The following is a 25,497-nucleotide window of genomic DNA, read 5'->3' as shown; positions in this document are numbered from 1 at the left end:
CTGGAGCACAGACCCCTGGGTAAGGAACTGGAGCACAGACCCCTGGGTAAGGAACTGGGGAAACTCTGCAAGAACCATCAGCTGACATATGATCATGCTGCATTTGAATGGTTTCCAATGAGCATACCGATGTTTTCCAAACAGATCTGGCACCAACATCCTCAATCATTGTTCATTTTGAATGAGAACATTATATTACTTCTATTTAATTGTTTTTATTTAACCCTTAAGTTGACTGAGAACACATTCTCAATTACAGTAACGTCCTGGGGAATAGTTACAGGGGAGAGGAGGGGGGGGGGGGGGGGGATGAATGAACCAATAGGAAGCTACTTAAACATGCTCCAACTCCTTTCTGCCTCTAATTAGTCTTTTTGGAAGTTTTTCCTGGTAAACCCTTTAGTTGTATTTTCCTCAGTGTTGTCAATCACCTCTCCTAGTTCCCTGCTGCAGTGTGGAGGCCTACCTGAACTGAGTAACAGGTTTCATTTTCCTCAGTGTTGTCAAGCCCCCCTCCTATTTCCCTGCTGCAGCGTGGAGGCCTACCTGAACTGAGTAACAGGTTTCATTTTCCTCAGTGTTGTCAATCACCTCTCCTAGTTTCCTGCTGCAGTGTGGAGGCCTACCTGAACTGAGTAACAGGTTTCATTTTCCTCAGTGTTGTCAAGCCTCCCTCCTAGTTCCCTGCTGCAGCGTGGAGGCCTACCTGAACTGAGTAACAGGTTTCATTATCCTCAGTGTTGTCAAGCCCCCCTCCTAGTTCCCTGCTGCAGCGTGGAGGCCTACCTGAACTGAGTAACAGGTTGCATTTTCCTCAGTGTTGTCAAGTCCCCCTCCTAGTTCCCTGCTGCAGTGTGGAGGCCTACCTGAACTGAGTAACAGGTTGCATTTTCCTCAGTGTTGTCAAGCCTCCCTCCTAGTTCCCTGCTGCAGCGTGGAGGCCTACCTGAACTGAGTAACAGGTTGTATTTTCCTCAGTGTTGTCAAGCCCCCCTCCTAGTTCCCTGCTGCAGCGTGGAGGCCTACCTGAACTGAGTAACAGGTTGTATTTTCCTCAGTGTTGTCAAGCCCCCCTCCTAGTTCCCTGCTGCAGCGTGGAGGCCTACCTGAACTGAGTAACAGGTTGTATTTTCCTCAGTGTTGTCAAGCCCCCCTCCTAGTTCCCTGCTGCAGCGTGGAGGCCTACCTGAACTGAGTAACAGGTTTCATTTTCCTCAGTGTTGTCAAGTCCCCCTCCTAGTTCCCTGCTGCAGCGTGGAGGCCTACCTGAACTGAGTAACAGGTTTCATTTTCCTCAGTGTTGTCAAGTCCCCCTCCTAGTTCCCTGCTGCAGTGTGGAGGCCTACCTGAACTGAGTAACAGGTTGTATTTTCCTCAGTGTTGTCAAGCCCCCCTCCTAGTTCCCTGCTGCAGCGTGGAGGCCTACCTGAACTGAGTAACAGGTTGTATTTTCCTCAGTGTTGTCAAGCCCCCCTCCTAGTTCCCTGCTGCAGCGTGGAGGCCTACCTGAACTGAGTAACAGGTTGTATTTTCCTCAGTGTTGTCAAGCCCCCCTCCTAGTTCCCTGCTGCAGCGTGGAGGCCTACCTGAACTGAGTAACAGGTTGTATTTTCCTCAGTGTTGTCAAGCCCCCCTCCTAGTTCCCTGCTGCAGCGTGGAGGCCTACCTGAACTGAGTAACAGGTTTCATTTTCCTCAGTGTTGTCAAGTCCCCCTCCTAGTTCCCTGCTGCAGTGTGGAGGCCTACCTGAACTGAGTAACAGGTTGCATTTTCCTCAGTGTTGTCAAGCCTCCCTCCTAGTTCCCTGCTGCAGCATGGAGGCCTACCTGAACTGAGTAACAGGTTGTATTTTCCTCAGTGTTGTCAAGCCCCCCTCCTAGTTCCCTGCTGCAGCGTGGAGGCCTACCTGAACTGAGTAACAGGTTGTATTTTCCTCAGTGTTGTCAAGCCCCCCTCCTAGTTCCCTGCTGCAGCGTGGGGGCCTACCTGAACTGAGTAACAGGTTTCATTTTCCTCAGTGTTGTCAAGTCCCCCTCCTAGTTCCCTGCTGCAGCGTGGAGGCCTACCTGAACTGAGTAACAGGTTGTATTTTCCTCAGTGTTGTCAAGCCCCCCTCCTAGTTCCCTGCTGCAGCGTGGAGGCCTACCTGAACTGAGTAACAGGTTGTATTTTCCTCAGTGTTGTCAAGCCCCCCTCCTAGTTCCCTGCTGCAGCGTGGAGGCCTACCTGAACTGAGTAACAGGTTGTATTTTCCTCAGTGTTGTCAAGCCCCCCTCCTAGTTCCCTGCTGCAGCGTGGAGGCCTACCTGAACTGAGTAACAGGTTGTATTTTCCTCAGTGTTGTCAAGCCCCCCTCCTAGTTCCCTGCTGCAGCATGGAGGCCTACCTGAACTGAGTAACAGGTTGTATTTTCCTCAGTGTTGTCAAGCCCCCCTCCTAGTTCCCTGCTGCAGCGTGGAGGCCTACCTGAACTGAGTAACAGGTTTCATTTTCCTCAGTGTTGTCAAGTCCCCCTCCTAGTTCCCTGCTGCAGCGTGGAGGCCTACCTGAACTGAGTAACAGGTTGTATTTTCCTCAGTGTTGTCAAGCCCCCCTCCTAGTTCCCTGCTGCAGCGTGGAGGCCTACCTGAACTGAGTAACAGGTTGTATTTTCCTCAGTGTTGTCAAGCCCCCCTCCTAGTTCCCTGCTGCAGCGTGGAGGCCTACCTGAATTGAGTAACGGGTTTCATTTTCCTCAGTGTTGTCAAGCCCCCCTCCTAGTTCCCTGCTGCAGCGTGGAGGCCTACCTGAACTGAGTAACAGGTTGTATTTTCCTCAGTGTTGTCAAGTCCCCCTCCTAGTTCCCTGCTGCAGCGTGGAGGCCTACCTGAACTGAGTAACAGGTTGTATTTTCCTCAGTGTTGTCAAGTCCCCCTCCTAGTTCCCTGCTGCAGCGTGGAGGCCTACCTGAACTGAGTAACAGGTTGTATTTTCCTCAGTGTTGTCAAGTCCCCCTCCTAGTTCCCTGCTGCAGCGTGGAGGTCTACCTGAACTGAGTAACAGGTTTCATTTTCCCCATGTCCTAAAAACACCTCGTATCTTTTTCCTTGTGTTCTATTACATCACACATAGTCCTTGGCGATGTTTTCCCCCCCAAAAAATGTTAAACTGACGACCCCTGTTAGTTCTCATGTTGTGGTTGACTGACAGCCGCGTGTAATAAAGACTGGAGCCTAGTAGACCTCTAGTTCTGAATGAGGCCTGCTGTAGCTCTGCTGCTGTTCTGTCTGTCTGGACCACGGCCTCATGGCGACAGTGAGACACAATAACACTCAACATCTCTATGCAGGATTCTGGTAGTCCACCCAGCAGCCTTTAGTTCAAAGTTAAGTTGAAAGACTGAAAAGAATGAGACTGTTATGTTGAGAAAAAATATGAACAGAAACTGTTGTTGGGGAAAAAACGACTTTGTTTGTTATTGAAACGGGGCGTAGTATTGTGTCACTGACAGACTAGAGAAACTTGTTGTCATTATTGGTCATGTAATAACATTACAGGTCTCATTCAGGTCTCAGAGGTCTCATAGAGATCTCATAGAGGTCACATTCAAGTCTCATTCAGGTCTCATTCAAGTCTCAAAGGTCTCATTCAAGTCTCATAAAGGTCTCATTCAAGTCTCAGAGGTCTCATTCAAGTCTCATAAAGGTCTCATAAAGGTCTCATTCAGGTCTCATAAAGGTCTCATTCAAGTCTCATAAAGGTCTCATTCAAGTCTCATAAAGGTCTCATTCAAGTCTCATAAAGGTCTCATTCAAGTCTCATTCAAGTCTCAGAGGTCTCATTCAGGTCTCATTCAGGTGTGACGACCCTCCCACTCTGTCTGCCGTATTCTCTCTTTGTTCTTGTTTCCCTATTAGGATGCCGGTGGGCGGAGTTGGGAGGGTCGTCAGCTACATGGGCAACACCTGGGCCCACTCTCCCAGGATAAATACACCACTTCCCCATTCATGGAGGGGACTCTCTCCATGCAGACACCTTGATAGATTTTGTTGTGGTTTTTTGTGACTTTTTGGTTGTTTGCTTTAGCACCTTTCAACACACCGCATTATCACATTCATGCCTGCCAAAACACTCACTTACACTACTGATTACTGATTACACACACCATTGTTAATTGCATTTAGGTTACCTTAATAAATATATTTTGTTATTCCTTATCTCCACGTTGTCTCCCTTTTGTTACGGGCTTCGAGCCGGTTCGTGACACAGGTCTCATAGAGGTCTAAGAGGTCTCATTCAGGTCTCATATCCGGTTCTACAGACTAAGCGGAGGGAAGATGTGAGCTGATATAGTTTCTATGTGAAGCGTATTAACACTACTGGGTGATACAACTATCACTGGAGTATTCTGCGTAGGGATATGACCGTGAACTTAACTTGTCATTAGTTATGTAGCCGTTTAGCAGAGAAGCCCCATTGTAGTCACTAGTCAAGTGAGTTCCACATTAAATAACCTAAAAGGATGCACTTGCCTCCGAGCTGTTTACTACCACATCAAACTTTACGGAGGAGTCAATTCCATCACGAAACAGAGTCACAGTGAATGGAGAGACAGCAGGACTAGACGCTATGGAGCTCATAGGCTGACAGCAACAATATCCTGTCCTTGTGGACACACACACACACACACACACAAACGCGTTGGTGGGTCTGTACTCACTGGTGGCCTGTGTACTATCCAGTAGGCTCTCTCCTGACAGTCCAACACCACTCTGTCTGGCTTCTTCCTCTCTTTATTAGCCCTGACACAGACAGACAGACAGACAGACAGACAGGAGACAGAAACAGTCAGAACACATATCGGAGAAACAGACAGGAGAAAGGAGGTAGATACAGGAAACAAAGACAGGTCACTATTGAATTACACCTGGTCTTGGGGGCCCACAAGGTGTGCAGACTTTTATTCATCCAAGCACTAACACACCTGATTCAAATCATCACACAGCTCTTGATGAGGTGAATCAGACATGTTAGTGGTGGTCTTTATAATCACACAGCTCTTGATGAGGTGAATCAGACATGTTAGTGCTGGTCTGAATCATCACACAGCTCTTGATGAGGTGAATCAGACATGTTAGTGCTGGTCTGAATCATCACACAGCTCTTGATGAGGTGAATCAGACATGTTAGTGGTGGTCTGAATCATCACACAGCTCTTGATGAGGTGAATCAGACATGTTAGTGCTGGTCTGAATAATCACACAGCTCTTGATGAGGTGAATCAGACATGTTAGTGCTGGTCTGAATCATCACACAGCTCTTGATTAGGTGAATCAGACATGTTAGTGGTGGGCTGGATCAAAAGCCTGCACAGTGTGTGGGTCCCTACCAACACATAAACAGCGGTCTAATCCAGTCTTCAGACAACAGAAGGTTTACATACTTGTACTGTTCTGTGGCCTGCATCACGATGAAATCCCACTTGGGGTTCATCCATTTGTGGAGATTGTCGTAGTGTTGCTGTTGAAAACAACAGATGTTTTGACTAAAATAACTCAAAGTCAAATAGACAGACGACAAATCCACCGGAGATAAAGTGACCGAAACATGTGTAAAGAAATATCTAGATCCTCAATCCTGCTTTGTAACCCCCCAGACAACAGAATATAACCAACACCAGCCCTTAAACCACCACTATCGCCCTATGGGCGAGACAGCCAATGTATCTGACATTAACATGTTAGTCATTTAGCAGACGCTCTTATCCAGAGATAGCTAGCTATGTCACGTTCCTGACCTATTTCTGTTAGTTTGTTGTATGTGTTAGTTGGTCAGGACGTGAGTTTGGGTGGGCATTCTATTTTGTCTGTTTCTATGTTGGTTTAGGGTTGCCTGGTATGGCTCTTAATTAGAGGCAGGTGTTTGGCGTTCCTATAATTGAGAGTCATATTTAGGTAGGTTGTTTCACAGTGTTCGTTGTGGGTGGTTGTCTCCTGTGTCAGTGTTTGTCGCACCATACGGGACTGTTCGGTTTGTTTTTGTACATCGTCATTTTGTGTAGTCTATTTTCCCTGTTCTTCGTGTTTAATGTAAGTTCGTCGTCCAGGTCTGTCTACTCCGTTTGTTGTTTTGTTAGTTATAGTGAAGTTCGTGTTTTTTCGTCTTGTCTTTAAATAAATTATGTGTTCACAACCCGCTGCGCCTTGGTTCCATCACTACTCCTCCTTTTCGGTTGAAGAGGAGGACTACCGTTACAAGCTGAGACAACCACATATCACTTATCCAGAGATAGCTAGCTGAGACAACCACATATCACTGTCGTAGTAAGTGGGATTTATTTAAGATGTGCATTTCCCCCCCAGTCTTTGTTTCCCACCCGTAGTACCTGCTCATAGGGCTCCAGCATCCCCTTCTTCCGGATGTTTCTCCTGGCCAGGTAGATGGCTTCAGGGAGAGAGAGGGGAAGTATACGACACGTTATTTACCACATCTTCTACCTCAGCCAGGTGCACCACATCTTTACCTCAGCCAGGTGCACCACATCTTTACCTCAGCCAGGTGCACCACATCTTTACCTCAGCCAGGTGCACCACATCTTTACCTCAGCCAGGTGCACCACATCTTTACCTCAGCCAGGTGCACCACATCTTTACCTCAGCCAGGTGCACCACATCTTTACCTCAGCCAGGTGCACCACATCTTTACCTCAGCCAGGTGCACCACATCTTTACCTCAGCCAGGTGCACCACATCTTTACCTCAGCCAGGTGCACCACATCTTTACCTCAGCCAGGTGCACCACATCTTTACCTCAGCCAGGTGCACCACATCTTTACCTCAGCCAGGTGCACCACATCTTTACCTCAGCCAGGTGCACCACATCTTTACCTCAGCCAGGTGCACCACATCTTTACCTCAGCCAGGTGTACCACATCTTTACCTCAGCCAGGTGTACCACATCTTTACCTCAGCCAGGTGCACCACATCTTTACCTCAGCCAGGTGCACCACATCTTTACCTCAGCCAGGTGTACCACATCTTTACCTCAGCCAGGTGCACCACATCTTTACCTCAGCCAGGTGCAGAAAGGTGGGTGAATACATCACCAGCTTGTCTACGTGAGAACATGTGACTCAGAATGTTATCGTGTCACTATCTTAACGAGCTGGAACAACAGTCACACTAACAAGTAGCTGACAGGGCTTAAAAACAGCTGTCATTGAAACACTGACGATTCATGTTTTCTTTTCAATCCACAATCTGGATTCCCTCCACGGCCTCATAGAGGATCTAGATACTCTTCCTAACCTCTCTGGATTACAACCAAATTATGATAAGTGTACTATGTTACGTATTAGATCACAAAAAAATATATAACTTTTACATTACCGTGTAGTTTACCAATAAAATGGTCTGACGGTGAAGTTGACATACTCCGTATTCATATCCCGAAAGAAAGAAATTATGTCACTCTAATACATTTTGATAGAAAGTTTGCAAAAATAGATAAGATGTTGCTACCATGGAAAGGAAAATACCTGTCTATTTGTGGAAAAATCACCCTGATTAACTCTTTAGTCATATCCCAGTATACCCTGATTAACTCTTTAGTCATATCCCAGTTGACCCTGATTAACTCTTTAGTCATATCCCAGTTGACCCTGATTAACTCTTTAGTCATATCCCAGTTTACCCTGGTTAACTCTTTAGTCACATCCCAGTTTACCCTGGTTAACTCTTTAGTCACATCCCAGTTTACCCTTACTAACTCTTTAGTCATATCCCAGTTTATCTATTTGCTTATGGTCTTGCCTACACCTAGCGACCTGTTAATTAAATTATATGAGCAAAAAATATTTAATTTTATTTGGAAGGGGAAGCCAGACAGAATTAAATGGGCCTATTTATATAATAAATATGAAATTATAAATATTAAAGCAAATATTAAAGCATTAGACCTCTCACTAAAGGCTTCATACAAAAGTTATACTTAAATCTGAACTGGTTTTCTAGCAGATTAGTAAGAATGTCTCACACCATGTTCAAGAATGGCCTTTTCCCCTTTATTCAGATTACAACCTCTCACTTTCGGTTATTTGAAAATGAAATAATCTCCAAAATATTGCTATTTTTAAAACAAAAGCCATAGAAAGTTGGTTACAATTTCAGTTTAATCCACCAGAAAAGACAGAACAAATAATACCACAAATATTATGGTTAAACTCAAATATTCTAATTTACAAAGTATAATCTTTGTAAATTATATCATAAATAAGACACAGCTAACATAAATATATGGAAATGTCTGCTCTACCCAAAATTTCAACCAATTAATTGCAGCATTACCGCAAAAATGGAAGAGGCAAGTGGAAGGGGGAGAAAGTAAGGAAGTTATCTGTCGGCTCTGCATTAAAGACCAAAATTGGTTAAAGAAAAGTGTGATAAATAAAATAAGTGTACCAGTTTCATTTAAGGACCAAAACATTGACAGCTGTGCCATAGAGACCGCTAAATAATTGGGAAGAGATTTTCGATCTAGCGACTCCACGTCACAGTGATACACAAAACAATGCTGGATTCAAAACTTTGAGTTTTTCCATTTTCCATTTTTATATAAAATTCTTGCAACCAATAGAATGTTTTATATATGGGGTATACAACCATCCCAGCTCTGCAGATTTTGCTGCAAAGAGACAGAATCATTAGATTGTCTGTTTTGGTACTGTCCATATGTAGCTTGTTTTTGGTGGCAGGTTCAGGAATGGCTGAAGAATTGCCACATTTACCTGGAGCTACATTTACCTGGAGCTACATTTACCTGGAGCCACATTTACCTGGAGCCACATTTACCTGGAGCCACATTTACCTGGAGCCACATTTACCTGGTGTAATAGCTGTCGCTTTCCTCATCCTCAGATGAGGTGAGGAGAGAAGGATCTTCGGACCAAAATGCGGAGTCAGGGAAATATGCCATCTTTATTTTATAACGAAAACCGATGACACGAAAACAAACACTTTAACAAACTACAAAATAAGAAAACGACGTACAACGGAACCTGAACATAAACTCACATCAACAAACGTAAACTCACGAACAGGAACGTACATCAAAACGAACGAACAGCCAAACAGCTCCAAAAGTGAATACATCGAACATAACGAAGACATCACAGGAGACAATCACCCACAAACAAACAGTGAGAATGCCCTACCTAAATATGACTCTTGATTAGAGGAAAATGCAAACCACCTGCCTCTAATCAAGAGCCATACCAGGCAAACCGAAACCAACATAGAAACAGATAACATAGACTGCCCACCCATAACACATGCCCTGACCAAAAACACATAAAAACTAACATAAATAGGTCAGGACTGTTACAGTACCCCCCCCCCAAGGTGCGAACGCCGGGCGCACCAGCACAAAGTCCAGGGGAGGGTCCGGGTGGGCAGTTGACCACGGTGGTGGTTCCGGTTCAGGACGCTGTCCCCGCACCACCATAGTCACTCCCCTCTTCTTTCTACCCCTTCTACTGACCACCCTAACACTACCTTCCCCTAAATAAACAGCTAGCACCGGGACAAGGGGCAGCACCGGGACAAGGGGTAGCACCGGGACAAGGGGCAGCACCAGAACAAGGGGCAGCACCAGGATAAGGGGCAGCACCGGGACAAGAGGCAGCACCGGGACAAGGGGCAGCACCGGGACAAGGGGCAGCACCGGGACAAGGGGCAGCACCGGGACAAGGGGCAGCACCGGGACAAGGGGCAGCACCGGGACAAGGGGCAGCACCGGGACAAGGGGCAGCACCGGGACAAGGGGCAGCACCGGGACAAGGGGCAGCACCGGGACAAGGGGCAACACCGGGACAAGGGGCAGATCCCGGCTGAAGGACTCTGGCAGGTCCATGCAGGCTGACGGCTCTCGACGCTCATGGCAGACTGACGGCTCTCTACGCTCATGGCAGGCTGACGGCTCTCGACGCTCATGGCAGGCTGACGGCTCTCGACGCTCATGGCAGGCTGACGGCTCTCGACGCTCATGGCAGGCTGACGGCTCTCGACGCTCATGGCGCTCTGACGGCTCTGGCTGCTCATGGCTCTCTGACGGCTCTGGCTGCTCATGGCTCACTGACGGCTCTGGCTGCTCATGGCTCACTGACGGCTCTGGCTGCTCATGGCTCTCTGACGGCTCTGGCTGCTCATGGCTCGCTGGCGGCTCTGGCAGATCCTGTCTGGTTGGCGGCTCTGGCAGATCCTGTCTGGTTGGCGGCTCTGGCAGATCCTGTCTGGTTGGCGGCTCTGGCAGATCCTGTCTGGTTGGCGGCTCTGGCAGATCCTGTCTGGTTGGCGGCTCTGGCAGATCCTGTCTGGTTGGCGGCTCTGGCAGATCCTGTCTGGTTGGCGGCTCTGGCAGATCCTGTCTGGCGGGCGGCTCTAGCGGCTCCTGTCTGGCGGGCGGCTCTAGCGGCTCCTGTCTGGCGGATGGCTCTGTAGGCTCATGGCAGACGGGCGGCTTTGCAGGCTCATGGCAGACGGGCGGCTTTGCAGGCTCCTGGGAGACGGATGGCTCAGATGGCGCTGGGGAGACGGATGGCTCAGATGGCGCTGGGGAGACGGATGGCTCAGATGGCGCTGGGGAGACGGATGGCTCAGATGGCGCTGGGGAGACGGATGGCTCAGATGGCGCTGGGGAGACGGATGGCTCTGGCCGGATACGGCGCACTGTAGACCTGGTGCGTGGTGCCGGAACTGGAGGCACCGGGCTAATGATAAGCACCCTCCTACTAGTGCGTGGAGCAGGGACAGGGCACACTGAACTCTCAAAGCGTACTCTATACCTGGTGCGTGGTACCGGCACTGGTGGCACCTGGCTGAGGGCACGCACCTCAGGACTAGTACGGGGAGAAGTGACAGTGTGTACAGGACTTAGGAGACGCACAGGTGGCTTAGTGCGTGGGGCCGGAACTGGAGGCACTGAACTGGATACACGCACTATAGGGAGAGTGCGTGGAGGAGGAACAGGGCTCTGGAAATGCACTGGTAGCCTAGTGCGTAATATAGGCACTGTAGGTACTAGGCTGGGGCGGGGAGGTGGCGCCGGAAATACCGGACCGTGCAGGCGTACTGGCTCTCTTGAGCATTGAGCCTGCCCAACCTTACCTGGTTGAATGCTCCCGGTCGCCCGCCCAGTACGGGGAGGTGGAATAACCCGCACCGGGCTGTGTAGGCGAACCGGGGAAACCCTGCGTAAGGCAGGTGCCATGTATGCCGGCCCGAGGAGACGCACTGGAGACCAGACGCGTTGAGCCGGCCTCATGACACCTGGCTCAATGCCCAATCTAGCCCTACCAGTGCGGGGAGGTGGAATAACCCGCACTGGGCTATGCACACGTACAGGAGACACCGTGCGCTCTACTGCGTAACACGGTGTCTGCCCGTACTCCCGCTCTCCACGGTTAGCCTGGGAAGTGGGCGCAGGTCTCCTACCTGCCCTTAGCCCACTACCCTTTAGCCCCCCCCCCCAAGAAATTTTTGGGAGTTACTCACGGGCTTTTCGGGCTTCCGTGCAAAACGAGTCCCCTCATAATTCCGGTTACGAGCTTGATTCTCCGGCTTCCATCCACGTCTCCTAGCTGCCTCCTCATACCAGCGCTCCTGGGCTGTGGCTGCCTCACTCTTCTCACGAGAGCAGCGATATTCTCCAGTTTGCGCCCAGGGTCCTCTACCAGACAGGATCTCCTCCCAAGTCCAGAAGTCCTTGTTGCTCCGTCGATTTCTCCCATACCGCTTGGTCTCTGTATTTTGGTGGGTGATTCTGTAATAGCTGTCGCTTTCCTCATCCTCAGATGAGGTGAGGAGAGAAGGATCTTCGGACCAAAATGCGGAGTCAGGGAAATATGCCATCTTTATTTTATAACGAAAACCGATGACACGAAAACAAACACTTTAACAAACTACAAAATAAGAAAACGACGTACAACGGAACCTGAACATAAACTCACATCAACAAACGTAAACTCACGAACAGGAACGTACATCAAAACGAACGAACAGCCAAACAGCTCCAAAAGTGAATACATCGAACATAACGAAGACATCACAGGAGACAATCACCCACAAACAAACAGTGAGAATGCCCTACCTAAATATGACTCTTGATTAGAGGAAAATGCAAACCACCTGCCTCTAATCAAGAGCCATACCAGGCAAACCGAAACCAACATAGAAACAGATAACATAGACTGCCCACCCATAACACATGCCCTGACCAAAAACACATAAAAACTAACATAAATAGGTCAGGACTGTTACACCTGGAGCCACATTTACCTGGAGCCACATTTACCTGGAGCCACATTTACCTGGAGCCACATTTACCTGGAGACACATTTACCTGGAGCCACATTTACCTGGAGCCACATTTACCTGGAACTAACTCATCAGATAGCACTGCTGGGTGTTTTAAAACTCATAGAAAGATTCAGAACTTGTGTGAAACATCACAGCACAGTTGAAAAATATACGGCAAATAGAAATCAAAACTGGATGGTGTTCAGAGACAGATGGGAGGGGTTGAGTGTAGCTGAAGGATGGGAATAAAAACAAACAAAAGATAACTATTGTAAAATATACTGTGTCCGTAAAATATATATAATATGTATAAGATGGAAGTAGAAGCCTAAGTGTTGTTGTCCATTAGTTTACTCCAATTAGGGGAGGGATGGTAGGGTTAGGGGAATATAATGAAGGAAAATATATATATTTTTAAATATAGAGAGTGTGCAAAGCTGTCATCAAGGCAAAGGGTGGCTATTTGAAGAATCTCAAATATAAAATATATTTTGATTTGTTTAACACTTTTTTGGTTACTACATGATTCCATATGTGTTATTTCATAGATTTGATGTCTTCACTATTATTCTACAATGTAGAAAATAGTGAAAATAAAGAAAAACCCTTGAAGGTGTAGGTGTTCTAAAACTTTTGACCGGTAATGTGTGTATATATATATAAACTCAGCAAAAAAAGAAACATCCCTTTTTCAGGACCCTGTCTTTCAAAGATAATTCGTAAAAATCCAAATAACTTCACAGATCGTCATTGTAAAGGGTTTACACACTGTTTCCCATGCTTGTTCAATGAACAATTAATGAACATGCACCTGTGGAATGGTCGTTAAGACACTAACAGCTTGCAGACGGTAGGCAATTAAGGTCACAGTTATGAAAACTTAGGACACCAAAGAGGCCTTTCTACTGACACTGAAAAACACCAAAAGAAAGCCTAAGACAGTGCTACAGGGAGACAGGACGGACAGCTGATCGTTCTCGCAGTGGCAGACCACGTGTAACAACACCTGCACAGGATCGGTACATCCAAACATCACACCAGCGGAACAGGTACAGGAATAGGCTGAGAGAGGCTGGACTGAGGGCTTGTAGGCCTGTTGTAAGGCAGGTCCTCACCAGACATCACCAGCATCACCAGCAACAACGCCTATGGGCACAAACCCACTGTCGCTGGACCAGACAGGACTGGCAAAAAGTGCTCTTCACTGACGAGTCGCGGTTTTGTCTCACCAGGGGTGATGATCGGATTCGCGTTTATCGTCGAAGGAATGAGCGTTACACCGAGGCCTGTACTCTGGAGCGGGATCGATTTGGAGGTGGAGGGTCTGTCATGGTCTGGGGCGGTGTGTCATAGCATCATCGGACTGAGTTTGTTGTCATTGCAGGCAATCTCAACAGGGAAGACATCCTCCTCCCTCATGTGGTACCCTTCCTGCAGGCTCATCCTGACATGACCCTCCAGCATGACAATGCCACCAGCCATACTGCTCATTCTGTGCGTGATTTCCTGCAAGACAGGAATGTCAGTGTTCTGTCATGGCCAGCGAAGATCCCGGATCTCAATCCCATTGAGCAAGTCTGGGCCCTGTTGGATCGGAGGGTGAGGGCTAGTGCCATTCCCCCCAGAAATGTCCGGGAACTTGCAGGTGCCTTGGTGGAAGAGTGGGGTAACATCTCACAGCAATAACTGGCAAATCTGGTGCAGTCCATGAGGAGGAGATGTACTGCAGTACGTAATGCAGCTGGTGGCCACACCAGATACTGACTGTTACTTTTGATGTTGACCCCTAGCTTTGTTCAGGGACACATTATTCAATTTCTGTTATTCACATGTCTGTGGAACTTGTTCAGTTTATGTCTCAGTTGTTGAATCTTGTTATGTTCATACAAATATTTACACTTTAAGTTTGCTGAAAATAAACGCAGAGAGGACGTTTCTTTTTTGCTGAGTATATATATATATATATATATATATATATATATATATATTTACAAAATAAATATATGGGAGATTGGAAATGATGCAGCCAATTACATTGATAGAAGCCACAGTCTATCTGCAGTATTGAAGCTGATCTACCCACTCATTTATTATTTGTTTAAATACATAAAAATAAGTATCTGACAGTGACTGGACATTCACTCTCCTTTCACTACAGAAGATAAACCCACCATAGTCTATGTCCTCAGTGGGCCACTACAGAAGATAAACCCACCATAGTCTATGTCCTCAGTGGGCCACTACAGAAGATAAACCCACCATAGTCTATGTCCTCAGACGGACCACTACAGAAGATAAACCCACCATAGTCTATGTCCTCAGTGGGCCACTACAGAAGATGAACCCACCATAGTCTATGTCCTCAGACGGGCCACTACAGAAGATAAACCCACCATAGTCTATGTCCTCAGTGGACCACTACAGAAGATAAACCCACCATAGTCTATGTCCTCAGCGGGCCACTTCTGCACGGGCCAGAAATAAGGGGTCTGAGGAAAGATTGGGACAGACAGTGACATGAAGATTAGTAATTTGCTCTGCCTCTGACACAGGTAGTTCCAGGGAGATACAGGTAGATCGGCACAGGTAGTTACAGGGAAATACAGGTAGATAGACACAGGTAGTTACAGGGAGATACAGGTAGACAGACACAGGTAGTTACAGGTAGATAGATACAGGTAGATAGACACAGGTAGTTACAGGTAGATAGACACAGGTAGTTACAGGGAGATACAGGTAGATAGACACAGGTAGTTACAGGGAGATACAGGTAGTTCCAGGGAGATAGACACGGGTAGTTCCAGGGAGATAGACACGGGTAGTTCCAGGGAGATAGACACGGGTAGTTCCAGGGAGATAGACACGGGTAGTTCCAGGGAGATAGACACGGGTAGTTCCAGGGAGATAGACACGGGTAGTTCCAGGGAGATAGACACGGGTAGTTCCAGGGAGATAGACACGGGTAGTTCCAGGGAGATAGATACGGGTAGTTCCAGGGAGATAGACACGGGTAGTTACAGGGAGATAGACACGGGTAGTTCCAGGGAGATAGACACGGGTAGTTCCAGGGAGATAGACACGGGTAGTTCCAGGGAGATAGACACGGGTAGTTCCAGGGAGATAGACACGGGTAGTTCCAGGGAGATAGACACGGGTAGTTCCAGGGAGATAGACACGGGTAGTTCCAGGGAGATAGACACGGGTAGTTCCAGGGAGATAGACACGGGTAGTTCCAGGGAGATAGACACGGGTAGTTCCAGGGAGATAGACACGGGTAGTTCCAGGGAGATAGACACGGGTAGTTCCAGGGAGATAGACACGGGTAGTTCCAGGGAGATAGACACGGGTAGTTCCAGGGAGATACGGGTAGTTCCAGGGAGATAGACACGGGTAGTTCCAGGGAGATAGACACGGGTAGTTCCAGGGAGATAGACACGGGTAGTTACAGGTAGTTACAGGGAGATACAGGTAGTTACAGGTAGATACAGGTAGTTACAGGTAGATAGACACAGGTAGTTACAGGGAGATAGACACAGGTAGTTACAGGGAGATACAGGTAGTTACAGGGAGATACAGGTAGTTACAGGGAGATAGACACAGGTAGTTCCAGGGAGATACAGGTAGATAGACACAGGTAGTTACAGGGAGATACAGGTAGATAGACGCAGGTAGTTACAGGTAGATAGACACAGGTAGTTAAAGGGAGATACAGGTAGATAGACACAGGTAGTTCCAGGGAGATACAGGTAGATAGACACAGGTAGTTACAGGGAGATACAGGTAGATAGACACAGGTAGATACAGGGAGATAGACACAGGTAGTTAAAGGGATATACAGGTAGATAGACAAAGGGAGATACAGGTAGATAGATACAGGTAGTTACAGGGAGATACAGGTAGATAGACACAGGTAGTTACAGGGAGATACAGGTAGATAGACACAGGTAGTTCCAGGGAGATACAGGTAGATAGACACAGGTAGTTACAGGGATATACAGGTAGTTACAGGGAGATACAGGTAGATAGACACAGGTAGTTACAGGAAGATACAGGTAGATAGACACAGGTAGTTACAGGGATATACAGGTAGATAGACACAGGTAGTTACAGGGATATACAGGTAGATAGACACAGGTAGTTACAGGGATATACAGGTAGATAGACACAGGTAGTTACAGGGATATACAGGTAGATAGACACAGGTAGTTACAGGGAGATACAGGTAGATAGACACAGGTAGTTACAGGGATATACAGGTAGATAGACACAGGTAGTTACAGGGATATACAGGGAGATACAAGTAGATAGACACAGGTAGTTACAGGGATATACAGGTAGATAGACACAGGTAGTTACAGGGATATACAGGGAGATACAAGTAGATAGACACAGGTAGTTCCAGGGAGATACAGGTAGATAGACACAGGTAGTTACAGGGATATACAGGTAGATAGACACAGGTAGTTACAGGGAGATACAGGTAGATAGACACAGGTAGTTACAGGAAGATACAGGGAGATACAGGTAGACACAGGTAGTTACAGGAAGATACAGGTAGATACAGGTAGATAGACACAGATAGTTACAGGTAGTTACAGGCAGGTACCTGGAAGCGGTAGAGGGTGCTGTCGGGGACCAGGACCAACTTCCTGTGGTTCTGAAGGGGGTAGATGTACCCGTAGGCCACCAGCATGGTCCCAAACGCCTGGGCCTCTGGTGGAGGGAGGGGGAGAAGACGAGGGGGGAGGAGAGGAGGGGGGGGTGAGAGTTCATATATTATCAAAGCTCTTGGTTATACTGTCGTTTACAGCATTTAACCAGTAATGACTTGCTTGCATAATAACATGGTAATGAAGTAGTAATTAGATTTTAAAAAATACATTTTATTGTGTTGGATTAATTTATATAAGTACCCAGCCAAATCCATTCCTAGAATGCAGTTGCTTACCTTCTGTGGTAACCTTCATTTTGGTGACGATCCATGCTAAAATGTCCTGCCCTGTGTGATGGATGACAAGTGAATATTGATATTCACAGCATGACAACAGAGGCTCTCACAGGCCTGGTCTACACACAGACTATCTGTTGAAGGTACTACCTGGCTCAGACACAGTGCAGAATCCATCCCTTAATAACAATGGTGTGGGAGTTTATGCCGTATAGCTTAACTTGTGATTAGATTGGTCACTATATATCTGTCTGTTTGTCATGAAAAACTACAAATTACAATAACAACCAGCACTGAAGCAGGAAGTACCATGACTGTGATGACAATTTCCTGTCTGTCACATGGTCCTTCCTTCCCTTCATCTCCAGCTCTCGTCCCAAACGGCACCCTATTTCCTATATAGTTTGGACCAGGGCCCATAAGGCTACGTGGTGCACTATGTAGGGAATAGGGTGCTATTTGGGATGAACAGGAGGGCTGGAGATGAAGGGAAGGAAGTACCATGTTACTATGTTATTCCCTATATAGTGCTCTAGTTTAGACCACGCCCATAAGTCTAGGCAGTGCACTATGTCATTTGGGATGCAGGTCTGATCTTTCCCCCCTGGCCCTGGTCTTAGCCTGGGATTAGAGGGCAGCTTGGGAGCACAAAGCACCCACACAGATCTGATCCAATTGACAGCTGTCTTATATAACCTTCAGTAGCAAGCCTGGCAGGCAGTCTATAAGACAATCTGCCGCAGCTCTAGAATCTTAGCTAGTCCAATAACTACCCACAACTTCCCAGAATTATGTGTTTTTAAATAACAACAATGTAGCATTGATGGGAGGTGTTTTCCCTACTGTTTCCCCTACTGGGCAGCACCGCTATCTAGCTTTCTGTTGGCTACAGTTGAATGTTTGGGTTGTGTCAGCCCTGCTACATGGCTACAGTTGAATGTTTGGGTTGTGTCAGCCCTGCTACATGGCTACAGTTGAATGTTTGGGTTGTGTCAGCCCTGCTACATGGCTACAGTTGAATGTTTGGGTTGTGTCAGCTCTGCTACATGGCTACAGTTGAATGTTTGGGTTATGTCAGCCCTGCTACATGGCTACAGTTGAATGTTTGGGTTGTGTCAGCCCTGCTACATGGCTACAGTTGAATGTTTGGGTTGTGTCAGCTCTGCTACATGGCTACGGTTGAATGTTTGGGTTGGGTCAGCCCTGCTACATGGCTACAGTTGAATGTTTGGGTTGTGTCAGCTCTGCTACATGGCTACAGTTGAATGTTTGGGTTGAGTCAGCCCTGCTACATGGCTACAGTTGAATGTTTGGGTTGTGTCAGCCCTGCTACATGGCTACAGTTGAATGTTTGGGTTGTGTCAGCCCTGCTACATGGCTACAGTTGAATGTTTGGGTTGCGTCAGCCCTGCTACATGGCTACAGTTGAATGTTTGGGTTGCGTCAGCCCTGCTACATGGCTACAGTTGAATGTTTGGGTTGGGTCAGCCCTGCTACATGGCTACAGTGGAATGTGTGGGTTGTGTCAGCCCTGCTACATGGCTACAGTTGAATGTTTGGGTTGTGTCAGCCCTGCTACATGGCTACAGTTGAATGTTTGGGTTGTGTCAGCCCTGCTACGTGGCTACAGTTGAATGTTTGGGTTGAGTCAGCCCTGCTACATGGCTACAGTTGAATGTTTGGGTTGTGTCAGCCCTGCTACATGGCTACGGTGGCCATATTTCACTCCACCAGGAAAAGGATCTGGGGCAACACATTGTAACAGTATAACAGAGATGGGAGGGGATATTGTTTGAAGAGATCTGTCTCTCAGTGGGGCGGCCATCTGGTGCTGTGAGTCTCTGGACTCACCGTTGATGACGTGTGGGATGATGGTTACGTTGAGTTTCTGATCGGCACCCTTCACCCCACTCTTAGGATCCTGCATCTCAACCACAAACACCTCCACCTGGAGCAGGGTGGTGGGAGAGAGGACAGACACCCACACTCAAAATACACTTTGGTTTGTTTCAACGAAATGGAAGAAAACAGTCCTATCAGGTCAAAGGTCATAGTGATGTGTTCTGTATGATACCTCTGACCTCTGAGATGTGGAGGACCTGATTGGCTCAGAGCCATTTACCCCGGCTGTCCAAGCAGCTAATTGGTTTAGAGCAGGGGTTCTTAAACTTTTTTAGCTCAAGACCCAAATGAGAAATTGACCGTCCTCCTGTGACACAAATGGTCCACCAACGACCCGAATCAAGAAGAAATAGTGGGTGATTATAGATGTCTTCTCATAACTCACGACCCACCTCTCACATTACCCAGGGCCAACTTTGAGTCCTGACCCACAGTATAAGAAAGCCTTGTTTGGAGATTAGATTGAGATTGGATCTCTGAGAGGTCTACAATCTCTTCGCTGTAAACAAAATAAATATACAGTAGCCTACAGGTCATGAAACAATAGTGTGAGTCTAGTAGCATCTTTAGATGAAGCTATGCAGATTACCACATTGAAAATCGCGATGACTTCACAGCTGTTCCATTTGTAATTGGATGGGAACGGGATTTTGAGCGGCCAAATCCACCAAATTAGAACCTCTTGCGAAAAATAACATTTTACAATTAACTTTTACAAACCAATTGATTCGTTTTTTTAAGACATGAAAGGGGAAATTTAAACAACAATCTTGAAGCTCCTCGTGAATTTACTGTAAACTATAATAATATATCAACGAGTAGGCTATCACCAGCCCACCTAAAATCAATTGACATGATGTGAACTTTTAGTTCATCTAAAGTATATTACCTTTTTCTCAAAACATTTAAAAGTACTGATAAATGACGTAAACGTACTGGTAGGTAACCTACATTTTTTAGGCATGCCATCCGTGGTCGGTAGTGCTGACCATAATCTCTCAGCGTCCTAATTGTCATGTTTGCGATCAGTCGATACGCGGACCTAAAGAAGAAAATCCAGGTATGAAATGTTCATGGGAAAAAAGTGATCACACAGGTATAATGGTATACCCGGGGCTGGGACCGAAGCCTGTTCCGTTGACCGCGCGTCAGAGATTGCGTGAGAGGGGCCAGAATGCGCGAGGACGGATTTATCAACCAATGACAGCTCGGCTAAACTCTGGTTTAACAACCTGTTACTTGTGACATTGACAACAACATACGTCACACCATCAAGCAACTATCAATTTGGTGGCATTATGGCAGTAAAACCTTGAATTGAAATGTAACAGTATTTGGATTATCGCCTATTGAAATATAGATTTTTTTTTTTTTTAAATCCACGTTAAATATTTGTCGCCCGAGAATGTGGTGAAAGAGAGGGGGTAAAAACAATCCACTTTTTTTTGCGATCACTTCACTGGATGATAAAATAATAATAATTTGTCACAGGTATACTTTAATTTGATCTCTCATTTAGGCCTATGAATTTCACAGGTAAACTAGGGCTAGCCAACCTTAACCACAGATGGTGCCAAAACCGATACCACAGGTGAAGGTGTCGGACCGACATGACTCCCCGGGGATACACTGCCCTCTACCGCACCCAGGTGGTACTGCTAATAAATGCATGATATTAAATTATGACGACCTGCATGCAGTGCACCCTTCTGATGTGTTGTCATGTTGTAACCAGTGTATATCTCACCTCCACGAGACCACATCCGCGAGGTTGAGTGTAGACGAGAGTGTTCGGAGTGAATCTTGTTGTTACGTGCCTTTGTTTGTTTGTTGAAATCCATGCTTTTTAATAAAACGTTAATCAAATACAACCACCGACTGTTTATTTTGTTGCCGTTTCTCCAAGATGGCGACTCGTCTTTCTAAGTGAGGCACAATGTGTGTAGGCTATGGTTTGTTACTGTATTAAAGGTATGAATTTTTCAATTGTGTTATCAATTATTATTCGCAATTATCTTTTTGAACAAATTCCTATATTGAAATACCTCGAACCATAAATAACTTGTAGGCTGGCCTAAAACAATGCATTTCAGTTACTCTATAAATTGCAATGAGTGGGCTTCAAAGTGAAACAAAATCAGAGGATATGGGCAATCTAGACCTTTTGTCATCCGCACAAACGTTTATTCACATTGAGAAAATTCTATTACACTGACCCGGGTTGAACCGGACAATGGCCCGTTACATCATCGGGCGAAAACTACGAGGGAGGAGCACCCTTCTCAAATCAAACAGCAATCTGCGCCGCTCGGTCATGTTGTCAACAAGGCAGCTAGGTGCATCGTCCAAAAACATACATCTCTTTTCCATAAAATAAATGTAAGAATTTTCATACTAGTTTTCATTGGGAAGGCAGATAAATCGTTTTTATCAAAAGCAATCACTTTTGCATGTAAAAATACAGAACTATACTCATCACTCCACGTGCTTGAATACGTCACTTTTGTTTTCAGCCGACTTCGCCGTCGGCCAGAGCGTGTTACCTGGCTCAGGCCCGGGAGGCAGCCCGGTTCCAAAACGAATGCAATCACTTTTCACCCGGTTTAAACTCCCCTTGCCGCGGTAACCAGGCCAGATAAACGAACCCCCTCACTGTGCTAGCCCTGTGCGCGCTCACACACCCGTTATCGTAATCTCGTCTCGCCCCGCCCCGCCCTCCAGTAGACTCTAGTCGCTAGCCTCAAACCAACTCTCTCTACTGTATCGATGAAGTTGTTTCAAAGATGGCGGATTTCCTGCCGTCCCGGTCCGTTTTATCAGTATGTTTTCCAAACTGTGTCCTCACGAGTAACGAGGCAGAACAATTAAGGATATCTAAAGAAATAGACAAAAGTATTTCGCGGGATAAGACGTACGTGAAGCGGCTTGTGAAGATTCTGCTACTCGGAGCGGGAGAAAGCGGCAAGTCTACTTTCCTGAAGCAGATGCGCATCATCCATGGTCAGGACTTCGATCAAAGGGCAAAAGAAGAGTTCAAGGCCACGATTTTTAGTAATGTAATTAAAGGTAAGGTACTTTAGGTTGTTCGTTGTACTTTATACAACGCCACTGGTGAGTTTTTCGGGGCCTTTGTTGATTTATTTGCTCTGTTCAAGAGTTCATGTCTGAGTGGGAAGTAGCCAGCCAGCTAGCATGCTAACAGTTTCGGTAACTTGTGCTTGGTATGCGTTGCTAGCTAGCTGTGTTGGGAGGACGGGCGTACTCACATCTGTTTCTTCGCTAGCCTAGTTAGCTAGCTAACACACACAAAGCTAGAAGAAACGCCCATGTTATTTGAAAGTGTTTGTGCACAGTGGGATTTGAAGAGATGAGGCCACACAGACAGAGCGGGGTTTCCCTTTGAACATGATTCAGATGTCTGAATATATCTTCTGATATCACGCGTATTGTTGGTCCCATGTCAGTATTATTCAGGGGTGGAAAATAGTATGACAGTTTATCAGCTGTTTTTATCAGGCAATTTACCCAGCTAGCAGTAAGCTTTGGCTAACTAATGCGCAAGCTAGCTTTGTTTCTGTAGCTAACTTATTTATAAACTTATTTGAGTGTTTAAAAAAACAACAAAAAAAAAACATGAATCTTGAACAGTCATAGTGAAATAACTTGGTAGCTAGTTTGGAAATCAGAAAGCTTAAAATGGTTTTAATCACAGCGGATATAACAAGATGAAGTATATCCTAACCATCATTGCACATATTTTAGAAAACGTCATGTATGGCATATCTGACTTTTCATGTTATGGAAACCTAGCCGTATACGAGGACTCGGATGGGCATCCTAGGGGATTCAAATGTGGAGACGGATAATAAACTTAAATGTTTAGGGTGGTTACTGAAGGTAAATATGTCATTAGTAATTCCTTGTTCGTTGGTGCGGAGTGTATACTGAACAAAAATATAAACGCAACAATTAAATATTTTACTGAGTTAGTTCATAGAAGAACATCAGTCAATGGAAATAAATTCATTAGACCCGAATCTATTGATTTCACGACTGGGAATACAGATTCATCTGTTGGTCACAGATACCTTAAAAAAAAAAAAAATGGGCCTCAGGAACTCGTCACGGTATCTCTGTGCATTCAAATTGCCATCTGTAAAATGCAATTGTGTTCGTTGTCCGGGAGCTTATGCCTGCCCATACCATAACCCCACCACCACCATGGGCATTCTGTTCAGAACGCTGACAAAAGCAAACTGCTCGCCCACACGACGCCATGCATGTGGTCTGCGGTTGTGATGCAGGGTTGGACATACCTCCAAATTTGTAAAAAAATGACAGAAGTGGCTTATGGTAGAGAAATTAACATTAAATTCTTGGCAAAGAAGACATGCTCACTAACAGGGGTGTAAACAAATTTGTGCTCAACATTTGAGAGAAATATGCTTTTTGTGCATATGGAATATTTCTGGGATCTTTTATTTCAGCTCATGAAACATGGGACCAGCACTTTACATGTTGCAGGTATATTTTTGTTCAGTGTATAATGTGTGAATATATGTAGTTATAGAAACCAGAGGTGGCTGGTGGGAGGACATTTATTTATTTTATTTTTGTTTTTTATTTTACCGTTATTTTACCAGGTAAGTTGACTGAGAACACGTTCTCATTTGCAGCAACGACCTGGGGAGTAGTTACAGGGGAGAGGAGGGGGATGAATGAGCCAATTGTAAACTGGCATGTAGACATGCTCATTGGAATGTAACTGAGTCAAATCTGTGGTTTCCATATGTTTGATACAATTCGATTTATTCCATTCCAGCCATTACAATGAGCCCGTCCTCCTATAGCTCCTCCCATGAGCCTCCTCTGATAGACATCTCGGAACCGAACATTTCTTCAAACCTGCACTATAAAGGTGTTTACACGTGATCAGCAGTAAACGGCAGTTGAACCGCAAGAAAATCTGGCTACCGTGTAGAGACGAGCGGTCCCGATTGTTGTCAGCTTGAATATTGTCATTAAAACATTGTTTGATTGGTTGGCAAGATGAACTCTGTGCATTGGTCAACCATGTGCTACGGCCGCTCAAGACTTCAGCTAATTTCATCTTCTGGTGCTGAGCCAGCAGTGCCGCCGCTGCTGCTCGCGGGAGCGAACACCATGAACCTTGCCACTTCCGTTTTGGCACCCGCCGCCCTACTCTTATTAAAGTCTATGAGACCTTTGCCGGTTGCCACGACCTGTCTGTAAAGGTGCGAACACCATGCAAGACACTCTTCCACGTAGCCTACCACTGTCGATCACAGCAGAGTTATGTGCCCCGGTTTGGAGAAAAGTTAGGTTCGGACGGTTTCCATACAGATATCCACACATTATACAATCACGACCGACCGACAAGGAATCACGGATTATTGATATACCTTCAGTAACAGGATTTTCGTTAAAAATACGTCCCCTTAAAAATGTGGCAGTTATTTTTTTGGGCCTCAGCGTTTTAACCACCTACGACGCCCATGCGCGGAAACACTGCGTCCTTTTATAGGGCAACTCAAAACCATGTTGTGAGGCGGCGATGTGATCACTCATATTCCAATTGTTTGTATTCACCCAGACAGTCTTGTCAAACTTGCTAGCTAGATCAATTGGCTACTTTGTTTCTTACCTAGCTAGCTATTTCTTATTTTACTGTAAATAATCTTTACTTGTCAGGACCCCCCCGAATGTTAAGTGTTTTGTTGGTAGTTTAACACCGGTGGATTTCCGTCACGTTTTGGTAAACTGAGGCATTAGGCCTAGCTGTATAAAATCTGAAGAGAGAGAGAACATGAAAGGGGTGTTTCTCCCTCCCAACTTGTGTGGTCATACCAGGTCTGGTAGTCGTGACAACACAGCCCTGCACACACGAGACAACGATATCACCAGAGATGTACAGCAATACTACAGTCAGATAACTCCTGTTATGCAAACAAACATATGTTATGGGGGTGAAACCGCTCTGGGTGGTTCCCCCCCCCCCTAGTTGGCTACTTTGTTCATTACGCAGACTACTTTAGGTTTCCTGCTACACACTGGTTTGTTAGTGTAGCAGTCCTGTGGAAATAAATTAATTGTCAACTATACAATTTTAGTCATTGTGTTTGTTTTTTTGACAACTTTTCCCTTTGTCAGTCGTTGATCACGATGAAGCTATTTATCTTAGATCTGCCATACAGACTAAACTCTTCCATTAATGTCTTCTTGACAGGTGCACACTTGTTGACACACCGTTTCTCAGAATTCCTATTAAAGGACCATGTTGAATCATTGTGTTAA

General features: G+C 46.1%; 2 protein-coding genes across 4 annotated transcripts in view; one reads left to right on the top strand and one right to left on the bottom strand.

The window, feature by feature from the left end:
• LOC129833708 (regulator of G-protein signaling 9-like) overlaps positions 1-21,867 on the bottom strand; it is a 31,953-nt gene extending 10,086 nt beyond the window's left edge. The window contains exons 1-9 of one of the 3 annotated variants that reach the window (XM_055898479.1): positions 20,930-21,867; positions 20,134-20,224; positions 19,132-19,228; positions 17,281-17,331; positions 16,939-17,045; positions 14,770-14,821; positions 6,365-6,423; positions 5,423-5,499; positions 4,700-4,781 (exon numbers count right to left, since the gene is read on the bottom strand). In XM_055898479.1, the coding sequence (XP_055754454.1) occupies positions 4,700-4,781; positions 5,423-5,499; positions 6,365-6,423; positions 14,770-14,821; positions 16,939-17,045; positions 17,281-17,331; positions 19,132-19,228; positions 20,134-20,199 (591 nt within the window). In that variant the 5' untranslated portion in view covers positions 20,200-20,224; positions 20,930-21,867. Of the gene's footprint in view, positions 1-4,699; positions 4,782-5,422; positions 5,500-6,364; positions 6,424-14,769; positions 14,822-16,938; positions 17,046-17,280; positions 17,332-19,131; positions 19,229-20,133; positions 20,225-20,929 lie in introns of those variants that run through there. The other 2 variants (XM_055898480.1, XM_055898481.1) reach the window with 2 other exon arrangements.
• Positions 21,868-21,885: 18 nt separating this feature from the next.
• LOC129833710 (guanine nucleotide-binding protein subunit alpha-13) overlaps positions 21,886-25,497 on the top strand; it is a 36,994-nt gene continuing 33,382 nt past the window's right edge. Inside the window, exon 1 of the mRNA XM_055898487.1 lies at positions 21,886-22,248. Coding sequence (XP_055754462.1) covers positions 21,966-22,248 — 283 coding nt within the window. The 5' untranslated portion in view covers positions 21,886-21,965. The remainder of the gene's footprint in view (positions 22,249-25,497) is intronic.

This window comes from Salvelinus fontinalis, chromosome 34 (assembly GCF_029448725.1).
Source record: "Salvelinus fontinalis isolate EN_2023a chromosome 34, ASM2944872v1, whole genome shotgun sequence".
In the NCBI taxonomy this organism is placed as follows: Eukaryota; Metazoa; Chordata; class Actinopteri; order Salmoniformes; family Salmonidae; genus Salvelinus; species Salvelinus fontinalis.
This window is presented reverse-complemented; position numbering and strand designations above follow the sequence as displayed.